The 12,583-nt window shown below is 42.7% G+C and overlaps 1 protein-coding gene across 1 annotated transcript in view; it reads left to right on the top strand.

Moving 5' to 3' along the window:
* LOC311526906 (myocardial zonula adherens protein-like) overlaps nucleotides 1–12,583 on the top strand; it is a 90,895-nt gene that overhangs the window by 64,396 nt on the left and 13,916 nt on the right. The window contains exon 13 of the mRNA XM_084640373.1: nucleotides 1,720–1,822. Coding sequence (XP_084496499.1) covers nucleotides 1,720–1,822 — 103 coding nt within the window. The remainder of the gene's footprint in view (nucleotides 1–1,719; nucleotides 1,823–12,583) is intronic.

Below are 12,583 nucleotides of genomic sequence, written 5' to 3'. Positions count from 1 at the left end.
TAATGGCTAATGTACTTTTATTTAATGATCTTTTTCTTCATGGCATACAGAGTGGTGTGTAGCATAGAAATGGTATTTACCATTGACTTAATTTCTGACACCTACAACAAACATGTCTCTTTCCTTTAAATGATGGAGCATGGTAGAGGCTCCTGGAGTATTTAACTACAAAAGGGTGAAATGAGCAGGGAGTTAAACCTAGGCCCCCTAGAGTTCCACCTTTTGGGGGGATATCAAATAACTGTTCTTGAACACTATTTTTCCTATAGGTCACAAGTTTTCCTACTGTGAGTGCAGCAGAACATAGCTGCAGAACTTTAGCACTTCAGTTGGGTTGCGTAAAGTATCCAGTATGTTAGGCAGTGCTGGAATTTGGCTGCTCCATAATTCAGATTAGGCTAATGTTGTGTATTCGTAACATACATGGTCCATCACTATTTTAAAAAGTCAGTGTTAGCTTAAAATTGCTAGATATTATTTGAGATACTACAGGAACCTAATATAGGAAATAACGTATTGTTGATCACTGTTTGCAGTAAGAGCTCCTCTGAAAGCTATTACAATATAACTATTAACATATTAACTGTTGGACTATATGCATGTAGCTAGGTGAATCCTGTTACAAGCCTGACCAATGCAAGCTTCAGGGGTGGGAGGAAAAAGTGGCAACTCCTTCTGAAGGTTGAGTAGTGGCAGTAGAGCTCCTTTTAAGGCTGCCGTAGTTCTTGTACATGCCCCCAGCCCTGCATGGGGATTGGCCACTGGATCTGCTTAGTTTTGTTTTATCTCCTGAGCCTGCATCTAAACTGCTTTATTTTCTTTGAGGGGAAGGGTGTCTTCACAGCCCATTTGGATGGGCTACACTCTCTCTCTCTTACATGCTCCACTGGAACCATGTTAGTTCTTCTGTAACCAAGGCTCCGTGCACTTGCATCAGGAGGGGGATAGAACTTGCTCAAAACTCACTTAAAATAAAAAGTAGTAATTGTCCATGAACCATAAAGCCCAATAGCGTTGCCATTTTTAAAATGCCCAGCGGTACAATAATCCATTTTAACAGCCCTGCAAAGTAAATATTTAATTTTGAGGAATGCAAGTAGGCACATGAAATCAGTAAACTATCTTGTATAATATAATTTGCCCTCATAATATAAAAACTACCATGTCCGTTTTTCAGCTTGTTTGGCAACTTTGAGCCTAGAGTGTAATTTAATGGCACTATGAAGCTAACAAACCCTTCTTTGTGGTGCTTCTTGGGGCCCCTTTAGATCTCAAAGCAGCCTTTGCATAGCTTTCAGATTTCTCCCATTCTTTAAATTTATCTGTGACATCTACCTGGTTTAGTTTTCATGAAACTACGTTTTTACAGTCAATTTTATTTTTTAATTCCATGTCACTAGTTTTTATGGCTTTAGGGAGACTTCAGCATGCTAAATTAGAGCACCTGTGTTGGTATTCTAATATGTGATTTGTTGATGCTCACATCCCAAACTTGCTATTATCTGGCATAAGATTACCAAGAGTTCTTCTTGACATTTAAAAAGACATCTGGGGTGTATCTAATGTGCATTACAGCTTCTAGAGCTAGTATCAAAAAGAACCTTCAGTACATAAACTTCACTGCAAAGAACTTGTGTCTAGCTGCCCAAATTGACATGTCAAGCAAAACAAGTTGAACCCCACAGACTTTGACAGTTAAAATGTCTTTCCATCTCTTAGCAGTACAAACATCGACAGCAGAAGGTCTCCTGAAACTTCAAGACCTGTGAGGACGTACACCCCATTCAAGAGAGTCCTGGAGTTTAGTGTGAAGAATAATACATCTTAAACACGCAAGTCAATGCATTCCTTACAAATAAGCAAGTGCCTTGTGCAGCTTGACGTCTGATAAGAATTAAGCTAAGCAGCCACAGAGAAGACCAGCCGCAGAGAGTCTTGCTCAACATTTTCTGTGTGCAACTTTTTAGTAGCTCCATATCTGAAGTTGCTACTGACATTAGTGTTTTGCATGGGGTTTTGGAAGAAGAGCAGATTGAAAATGCAATCTGTATTGCTTCTTGAGAGGAAGCTGTATAGTGCAATTTTACATATTTCAAACACACTGAAGGAGAGACTGTTGTACAGTTGTATAGTTTTTCTGATTGTGTGTTGTAAATCTTTTTGTAAGATGAAGCTGTAATTTATTTTATTTTCAATCTAATATAATTAGGTGTAAAATCTATAATTCTCCTGCAAAAGGGTGTTGATTTGCAAGCCATCTCTTTTCTTCTTGGATGGGTCACCTGTTACAGTCCTAAGGGCTCTGTTTGCCCAAAAAAGATTCACCAGTATCCAACATTCTTTTGCAGAATGTTTACAGCGGAGTTGTGTACCTTGGGTAACTATCAAAGAACTTGATCCTACAAACACTTGCTAATGAACGTATTGCTTACTACTCTCAGGAGTAAGCACTAAAGCTTCACTGCTTTGTTGGATTGAGACCTCCGTTTCTACTACAGTTAGCTGTAAGCAATTATATTCAGTGATAAATGTTTGTAGAATCAGGACCAAGTCTTGTAGTCAAGGCCCTACATTTGGATTTGGATTTGTTCTTGGTCCATTTTGCCCCAGAAACAGGAATGATAACTACAGAGCAGAATTTTGCCTTCAAAGGCAGTAGCTGCATTATTCTATTATGTGATTTTGGATTCTGATTCAGAAGACCATTTCTTCAAAATTTGGCTTAACATCTCATGCCCAGCTTCCATGTACCAGCAGAAATTACTCCATCTGCTCTACCTGCGAGTATTTTAATACAGAGATGATTTTTCACACTCTGTTTATAATCCCAGAATTTAAAAAACAATGCTAATTTTATTTTTAATGTTTTCTTATGGTTTTATTAAAATTAGTTTTTAAACAGAGTAACTTTATATTATAGTCACAGCTGCGTTTTATTTTTAAAAATGTACTGTTACTTAATGTTGCTCCAGCATTTCATATTATTACTGGACGACAATAGGCATGCCTCAGGGTTTCACAAAATGAATGTGTTCCCCAACCTTAACCCAAGATTTTAAACTTTGGCACCAGCTGTAGAAACAAAGTAAGAGGTCGTGTTTTTAATTAAAATTATCAATAATCTACATGTAATAAATGCCTTGCTTACTCCCAAGTTTTTCATGTTTTTGGATGCTTGTTAGAGAAGTTTGTCTTGAAATTGCACTTTGTAACTGGCAAATAAAATAGCACATTTTGCAGTATGGAATCACAAGTGTCTGCATTGGTGAGGATAGTTTGGAACACTTGCAGAAACAATAATTGTTCGAAGAGACCAAAGCAATGGAATGGAATATCAACTTAGGCACCAATTCTGCAAGTTCATATACACAGTAGATCTCACTGTGTGTGTGAATCTGCAGAGGTAGGGCCTAGTGAACCTGGACTTCAGCTTCTGAACACTGAAAGTGTTCATTTTCTAAAAAGCAAAGTTCAGTATTATTATACTATCTTCAAAATTCAAAGTAAGTGTTTGTTTCCTCCCCCACCACACAAAAAAAAAATCAAGGAATGTATAAATTACTTCAAATACAGTTGGATGGAGATCTGTATAATATCTGCTTATCTAAAGTGTTTTATTTTAATCTGTGCTACCATAGAAGTAGCTCTTAAATGTTTGTTTTAAAAAAAAATCCTAAAATACTGATTCTACATTAATGCCAGTGAAGGGATAAATCTGTTTCTCGTAGTGAAAAGGCATAGAAATCACTCCACTGGCAAAGGGCCTGAGGACAAGCCCCCCTACTTTTTATTAAAATGGGTTACTTTCTATAGACCCCTGAAATGAGGAGCTATATTTATACTGCAAACCAGAGGAATTGTCATGTGACCAGGTAGCAAGTACACTGAAACTACTCACACCCTGAGATCAGTGGTAACTGTTGTTTTAATCTTGTGTGGAGGATCTTTCCTTGAATTACACTGTGGTGCCTGAGACTTGGTGCCCTGGTGGTTTCTGAAAAACTAAGCTGGCTGAACTGGGCTTCTACCATCTTACAGCCAGTTTGAAATTTATCAGAATTATAAATGAGAAATGAAACTATTGGCAGGATCTTCAAAAACATTAATATGTGCCAGAGATGATGGTGAGAGAAAAGGTGGGTAAGATAATATCTTAAACTGGACCAACTTCAGTTCGTGAAAGACAAGCTTTCGAGCTACACAGAACTCTTCTAATGGTGGTTGATTTTTCTATACCCAATGCATATATGCAAAAAGAAAAGGAGTACTTGTGGCACCTTAGAGACTAACCAATTTATTTGAGCATGAGCTTTCGTGAGCTACAGCTCACTTCATCGGATGTATGCATACATGCATGTATACATGCATACATCCGATGAAGTGAGCTGTAGCTCACGAAAGCTCATGCTCAAATAAATTGGTTAGTCTCTAAGGTGCCACAAGTACTCCTTTTCTTTTTGCGAATACAGACTAACACGGCTGTTACTCTGAAAAATGCATATATGGTATGCTTGCCTAGTGCATGTGATCATGACTCCCTCTAGCGGCTGATAGCAATCATTCAGACTATTTCATAACTTAGCCTGATTTACACTAAAAAGTTATGTCGACCCAGCCAAGTCACTCAGGGGTATGAAAAATCCACACCCCTGAGCCCTGGTCTACACTAGGACTTTAGGTCGAATTTAGCAGCGTTAAATCGATGTAAACCTGCACCCGTCCACACAATGAAGCCCTTTATTTCGACTGAAAGGGCTCTTAAAATCGATTTCCTTACTCCACCCCTGACAAGTGGATTAGCGCTTAAATCGACGTTGCCGGCTCGAATTTGGGGTACTGTGGACACAATTCGATGGTATTGGCCTCCAAGAGCTATCCCAGAGTGCTCCATTGTGACCGCTCTGGACAGCACTCTCAACTCAGATGCACTGGCCAGGTAGATAGGAAAAGAACCGCGAACTTTTAAATCTCATTTCCTGTTTGGCCAGCGTGGCAAGTTGCAGGTGACCATCCAGAGCTCATCAGCACAGGTGACCATGATGGACTCCCAGAATCACAAAAGAGCTCCAGCATGGACCGAACGGGAGATACGGGATCTGATCGCTGTTTGGGGAGAGGAATCCGTGCTATCAGAACTCCGTTCCAGTTTTCGAAATGCCAAAACCTTTGTCAAAATCTCCCAGGGGATGAAGGACAGAGGCCATAACAGGGACCTGAAGCAGTGCCGCGTGAAACTGAAGGAGCTGAGGCAAGCCTACCAGAAAACCAGAGAGGCGAACGGCCGCTCCGGGTCAGAGCCCCAAACATGCCGCTTCTATGATGAGCTGCATGCCATTTTAGGGGGTTCAGCCACCACTACCCCAGCTGTGTTGTTTGACTCCTTCAATGGAGATGGAGGCAATATGGAAGCAGGTTTTGGGGACGAAGATGATGATGATGAGGTTGTAGATAGCTCACAGCAAGGAAGCGGAGAAACCGGTTTTCCCGACAGCCAGGAACTGTTTCTCACCCTGGACCTGGAGCCAGTACCCCCCGAACCCACCCAAGGCTGCCTCCTGGACCCAGCAGGCGGAGAAAGGACCTCTGGTGAGTGTACCTTTTAAAATACTATACATGGTTTAAAAGCAAGCATGTGAAAGGATTACTTTGCCCTGGCATTCGCGGTTCTCCTAGATGTACTCCTAAAGCCTTTGCAAAAGGTTTCTGGGGAGGGCAACCTTATTGTGTCCTTAATGGTAGGACACTTTACCACTCCAGGCCAGTAACACGTACTCGGGAATCATTGTAGAACAAAGCATTGCAGTGTATGTTTGCTGGCATTCAAACAACATCCGTTCTTTATCTCTCTGTGTTATCCTCAGGAGCGTGAGATATAATTCATGGTCACCTGGTTGAAATAGAGTGCTTTTCTTCAGGGGACACTCAGAGGAGCCCATTCCTGCTGGGCTGTTTGCCTGTGGCTAAACAGAAATGTTCCCTGCTGTTAGCCACAGGGAGGGGGGAGGGTTGAGGGGGTAGCCACGCGGTGGGGGGAGGCAAAATGCGACCTTGTAACGAAAGCACATGTGCTATGTATGTAATGTTAACAGCAAGAATTACCCTGAGAGTGTGTAGCCACTGTTTTATAAAATGTGTCTTTTTAAATACCACTGTCCCTTTTTTTTTTTTTTCTCCACCAGCTGCATGTGTTTCAATGATCACAGGATCTTCTCCTTCCCAGAGGCTAGTGAAGCTTAGAAAGAAAAAAAAAAAACGCACTCGCGATGAAATGTTTTCTCCGAGCTCATGCTGTCCTCCCACACTGACAGAGCACAGATGAATGCTTGGAGGCAAATAATGTCAGAGTGCAGGAAAGCACAAAATGACCGGGAGGAGAGGTGGCGGGCTGAAGAGAGTAAGTGGCGGGCTGAAGAGAGGGCTGAAGCTCAAATGTGGCGGCAGTGTGATGAGAGGAGGCAGGATTCAATGCTGAGGCTGCTGGCGGACCAAACCAGTATGCTCCAGTGTATGGTTGAGCTGCAGCAAAGGCAGCTGGAGCACAGACTCCCACTGCAGCCCCTCTGTAACCAACCGCCCTCCTCCCCGAGTTCCATAGCCTCCACACCCAGATGCCCAAGAACGCGGTGGGGGGGCCTCCGGCCAACCAGCCACCCCACCACAGAGGATTGCCCAAAAAAAAGAAGCTGTCATTCAATAAATTTTAAAGTTGTAAACTTTTAAAGTGCTGTGTGGCATTTTCCTTCCCTCCTCCATCACCCCTCCTGGGCTACCTTGGTAGTCATCCCCCTATTTGTGTGATGAATGAATAAAGAATGCATGAATGTGAAGCAACAATGACATTATTGCCTCTGCAAGCGGTGATTGACGGGAGGAAAGGCGGGTGGTTAGCTTACAGGGAAGTAGAGTGAACCAAGGGGCGGGGGGTTTCATCAAGGAGAAACAAACAGAACTTTCACACCGTAGCCTGGCCAGTCATGAAACTGGTTTTCAAAGCTTCTCTGATGCGTACCGTGCCCTCCTGTGCTCTTCTAACCGCCCTGGTGTCTGGCTGAGTGTAACCAGCAGCCAGGCGATTTGCCTCAACCTCCCACCCCACCATAAACGTCTCCCCCTTACTCTGTCAGATATTGTGGAGCACACAGCAAGCAGTAATAACAGTGGGAATATTGGTTTCGCTGAGGTCTAAGCGAGTCAGTAAACTGCGCCAGCGCGCCTTTAAACGTCCAAATGCACATTCTATCACCATTCTGCACTTGCTCAGCCTGTAGTTGAACAGCTCCTGACTACTGTCCAGGCTGCCTGTGTACGGCTTCATGAGCCATAGCATTTAGGGGTAGGCTGGGTCCCCAAGGATACATATAGGCATTTCAACATCCCCAACAGTTATTTTCTGGTCTGGGAATAAAGTCCCTTCCTGCAGCTTTTGAAACAGACCAGAGTTCCTGAAGATGCGAGCGTCATGTACCTTTCCCGGCCATCCCACGTTGATGTTGGTGAAACGTCCCTTGTGATCCACCAGAGCTTGCAGCACTATCGAAAAGTACCCCTTGCAGTTTATGTACTCGGCGGCTTGGTGCTCCGGTGCCAAGATAGGGATATGGGTTCCGTCTATGGCCCCACCACAGTTAGGGAATCCCATTGCAGCAAAGCCATCCACTATGACCTGCACATTTCCCAGGGTCACTACCCTTGATATCAGCAGATCTTTGATTGCGTGGGCTACTTGCATCACAGCAGCTCCAACAGTAGATTTGCCCACTCCAAATTGATTCCCAACTGACCGGTAGCTGTCTGACGTTGCAAGCTTCCACAGGGCTATCGCCACTCGCTTCTCAACTATGAGGGCTGCTCTCATCTTGGTATTCATGCGCTTCAGGGCAGGGGAAAGCAAGTCACAAAGTTCCGTGAAAGTGCCCTTACGCATGCGAAAGTTTTGCAGCCACTGGGAATCGTCCCAGACCCGCAACGCTATGCGGTCCCACCACTCTGTGCTTGTTTCCCGAGCCCAGAATCGGCGTTCCACAGCATGAACCTGCCCCATTAGCACCATGATGCATGCATTGGCAGGGCCCATGCTTTCAGAGAAATCTGTGTCCATGTCCTGATCACTCACGTGACCGCGCTGACGTCGCCTCCTCGCCCGGTATCGCTTTGCCAGGCTCCGGTGCTGCATATACTGCTGGATAATGCGTGTGGTGTTTAATGTGCTCCTAATTGCCAAAGTGAGCTGAGCAGCCTCCATGCTTGCGTTGGTATGGCATCCGCACAGAAAAAAGGCACGGAACGATTGTCTGCCGTTGCTCTGACGGAGGGAGGGGCGACTGACGACACAGCTTACAGGGTTGGCTTCAGGGAGCTAAAATCAACAAAGGGGGTGGCTTTACATCAAGGAGTATTTCAGGCAGGACTTCACGGAGGGTTCCAATAAGAAATGGTACACCTAAGTTATTGTTCTTATTGGAACAAGGAGGTTAGCCTGGCCTCTGATACATGGCTAGATTTACCTCGCTGCACCTTCTCTGTGAGTGACTGCAGAGTGACCTAGAGGAATGAGTCCCCTAGACAGGGGAGGGGGGGAAGCAAATGAATACAGAACAAATCTGGTTTATTTCTTGTTTTGATCCACTCCATCTATCTTTTACATCTTTGGCTGGCAGCATACAGTGCAGAAGGACTGCATGCCATCCACATCTCATGGCTGCTCGGCAGAAGATGGTACAGTACGACTGCTAGCAATCCGTATCGCCTGCCTGCTCACCATAAGACGGTTCAATAGGACTGACTGCAGGACTAAAGAGAATGACCTGGTCAAGTTACTCCAAATTTAGTCCCTGCGCCCATGTCTGCCCAGGTGCTCCCAGCCGACGTGGCCAGGAGCACCTCTGACATGACGATGACGGCTACCAGTCGTACTGTACCGTCTGCTGCCACAAGGCAAGGGGTTGCTGCTACTGTGTAGCAATGCCGTACCGCGTCTGCCAGCACCCAGGAGTCATAGGGTGACGGTTACCTGAGCAGGCTCCATGCTTGCCATGGTATGGCGTCTGCACAGGTAACTCAGGAAAAAAGGCGTGAAACGATTGTCTGCCCTTGCTTTCACGGAGGGAGGGAGGGAACGGAGGCCTGATGATATGCACCCAGAACCACCCGCAACAATGTTTTAGCCCCGTCAGGCATTGGGATCTCAACCCAGAATTCCAATGGGCAGCGGAGACTGCAGGAACTGTGGGATAGCTACCCACAGTGCAACGCTCCGGAAGTCGACTCTAGCCTCGGTACTGTGGGAGCGCTCCGCCGAGTTAATGCACTTAATGCACTTAGAGCATTTTCTGTGAGGACACAAACACTCGAATATATAAAACCGATTTCTAAAAAAACGACTTCTATAAATTCGACCTTATTCCGTAGTGTAGACATATGAGATGTATTTAATTCGACCTAACCCCAGTGTAGACCGTGCTAGGCCGATGGAATTCTTCCATCAACCTAGTTACTCTCAGGGAAGTGGATCGCCTATGGGAGAACCCCTCCCATCCGCACAGGTAGTGCCTACACTGAAATACTACAGCGCTGCAGCTATGTCGCTGTAGTGTTTCAAGCGTTGATAGGCCCTCATTATGTTTTTGCTTTGTTCAAGGGATAGATGCTTCTGCTCTTGATGTTGAGGATTTTTTAATTGAACCGCACTTGTGATTCTGGTGTCCTCATGGGTACGCAGTCACAGTCCATTACACAAGCACCTCTTGACCTCTTACATGGCAAGATGGCTCCACAAGCAGTTTGATCATGTGATGAGGCTGGTTTATTATATGGGAGCAATCTTTAAACTTCAGGTGGCTGGATGAAGACTGAATTAAAAGATGGGGGAAAGGTGCATGGTTACAAAAGATGTTAACCTTTTTCCCCCCTAAGTCATAATGGAGCCCAATGAAGTTACACAGGCAAAGGTTGAGAAACAAGAGTCATTTTGGGGAGTTTCTCAGCAAATGGCATTTGCTTGGAGATTGTGAGAAAATGGGGGAAATGTTGGGCAGTATTTTATTATAAATATCAAAAGGAAATTCATTATGCTTTCAAAGGGTTCAATGGAATCTCTTCTGAAAATGTCATACAGGCCTCATTAACTCTGAGTAAAGCAAAAAAATCAACCACTCTGACTGTGAAACTGCACTGGGCTTGCTTCAGAGCAACTGAGTCTTGGGTCTTCCTTGTAGAAGTTTCCTCTTAAAAATATAATTTATAGAATAATTTGAAATATGGATTAATTTCTAAACTAAATGAGAAGTACACAGTTTCTTCAGTCCTAGTTAAAGGACATCTTGATATCTGATATGCTGCATAGAAATCACTGACTAAAAACAGACAAGGATTTTATAATTGAATTTTGTTCAAACTTGATTGATGGGTACTGTGTGGTCTTGATGATGAAGGTGGAGAAGGAGGGAGACGGGGAAAAAAGTTTGTTACTCAGAGATCAGCTAAAGATTTAGGGTCAGATCATGAGCTGGTGTAAATCAGCATAGTTCCACTGTCAGGAGGTCAAACTAGGTGATAAGTGGGTCCTTCTGCCTTTGAGTATATGAATGTAAGTCAAACTGTAAAAATTGTTTTCATATTTCAATATCCTGTTTGTCAACGCTGGTTTGGATAAATGTGTCCTACAACACTGGAAATTAGGAAATAGTCAATGAGATCCATGTAGCTAGGTCCTATAAAGTGCATCGAGTATGTAAGAGTAAACTATATCACTTTATTTAGATCACAATACAGTGTTTGTAGCACATATTCTTTTGTAATTTAAACCATGTTGTTAGCTGTCTTGTATGTAAATCAAGAAAGCACTTGGGGATTCAGTTTGCATATACACTGTATAAATAATAGTTACATTGTACATTTTAATATCTATGGTATGTAGGATTTGAAAAGGATAAACAGCAATAAATATTGTGTATTTTATAGGAATTTTTATACTCTAGTGTCTCAACACTAATTTGAATATAACATAAGCTTACCATAAAAATCATAGAAACAACTTATCCTACAAACCCTTCTAGGTGCAAAACATGTATTAATTTGAAAGTGATTTGTTTGGCTCTTGGAATTTCTTGTTACTGTTTCCTTTGGCAGATACACTCTTGAGAACAGGAAATCACTCCCTTGTTTAAGACTGAAAACTGCTCTTTGAGCTAAGTATCAAATAGATGAGGCTCTTAAAGAAAAGAGAACTTGTTTTGTATACAAAATAACTGGCATAATGGTCCCTTGTCCCTCAAACAAACACAAAAAAACTGTTCTAAAAATGACTATCCATTCTGTTGTCTAAACCAAGGACAGATTAAGACAGATCCCAAGTACATCAGGGACGATGCTCCATTGACCTCACTGGAGTTATACCACTAGAATAAATTGGCCCATTTTTTATAACTTAAATTTCCATTATTCATCACACACATTGAGTGTATATTGTCTTCTAAAAACATATTTTAAATGAAGCAAATAATATGTTGCATCCAAAGAGCCTTATAAATATGCAAGCAATAGCAAAGATTAGAACCAGTGACTAATCAATGATGAGCAGTATTATTAGTTTGGTTTCTTAAGATGAGTTCTGTAAAGTGTTATATCTTAGCTAATACCGTCTTAGATGTCCTTTTGTATGCGCAATTTTGATAGCTTTGGTGTGCCTCTCAGACGTGGACTCTGGTTTTCCTGTACATTGCCACAATGCACTACTAAAATCTTAAAAAGAATAGGACTACTTGTGACACCTTAGAGACTAACAAATTTATTTGAGCATAAGCTTTCGTGGGCTAAAACCCACTTCATCAGATGCATGCAGTGGAAAATACAGTAGGAAGATATATACACAGAGAACATGAAAAAATGGGTGTTGCCATACCCATTATAACGAGAGTGATCAGTTAAGGTGAGCTATTATCATCAGGAGAAAAAAAACCTTTTGTAGTGATAATCAGGATGGCCCATTTCCAACAGTTGATAAGAAGGTGTGAGTAACAGTAGGGGGAAGAAATAAGCTTGGGGAAATAGTTTTACTTTGTGTAATGACACATCCACTCCCAGTCTTTATTCAAGCCTAATTTAATGGTGTCCAGTTTGCAAATTAATTCCAATTCAGCAGTTTCTCTTTGGAGTCTGTTTTTTTAAACTTTTTTGTTGAAGAATTGCAACTTTTAGGTCTGTAATTGAGTGACCAGAGAGATTGAAGTGTTCTCCGACTGGTTTTTGAATGTTATAATTCTCGACGTCTGATTCATTTATTCTTTTACCTAGAGACTGTCCGGTTTGGCCAATGTACATGGCAGAAGGGCATTGCTGGCACATGATGGCATATATCACATTGGTAGATGTGCAGGTGAACGAGTCTCTGATAGTGTGCCCAATATGATTAGGTCCTATGATGGTGTCCCCTGAATAGATATGTGGACAGAGTTGGCAATGGGCTTTGTTGCAAGGATAGGTTCCTCGGTTAGTGGCTTTGTTGTGTGGTGTGTGGTTGCTAGTGAGTATTTGCTTCAGGTTCTGTCTGTAAGCAAGGACTGGCCTGTCTCCCAAGATCTGTGAG

Source organism: Lepidochelys olivacea, assembly GCF_965140295.1.
Source record: "Lepidochelys olivacea isolate rLepOli2 genome assembly, chromosome: 10".
NCBI classification, from domain to species: domain Eukaryota; kingdom Metazoa; phylum Chordata; order Testudines; family Cheloniidae; genus Lepidochelys; species Lepidochelys olivacea.
Note: the sequence above shows the minus strand (reverse complement) of the source record. Positions and strands in the feature narration are given on the sequence as shown.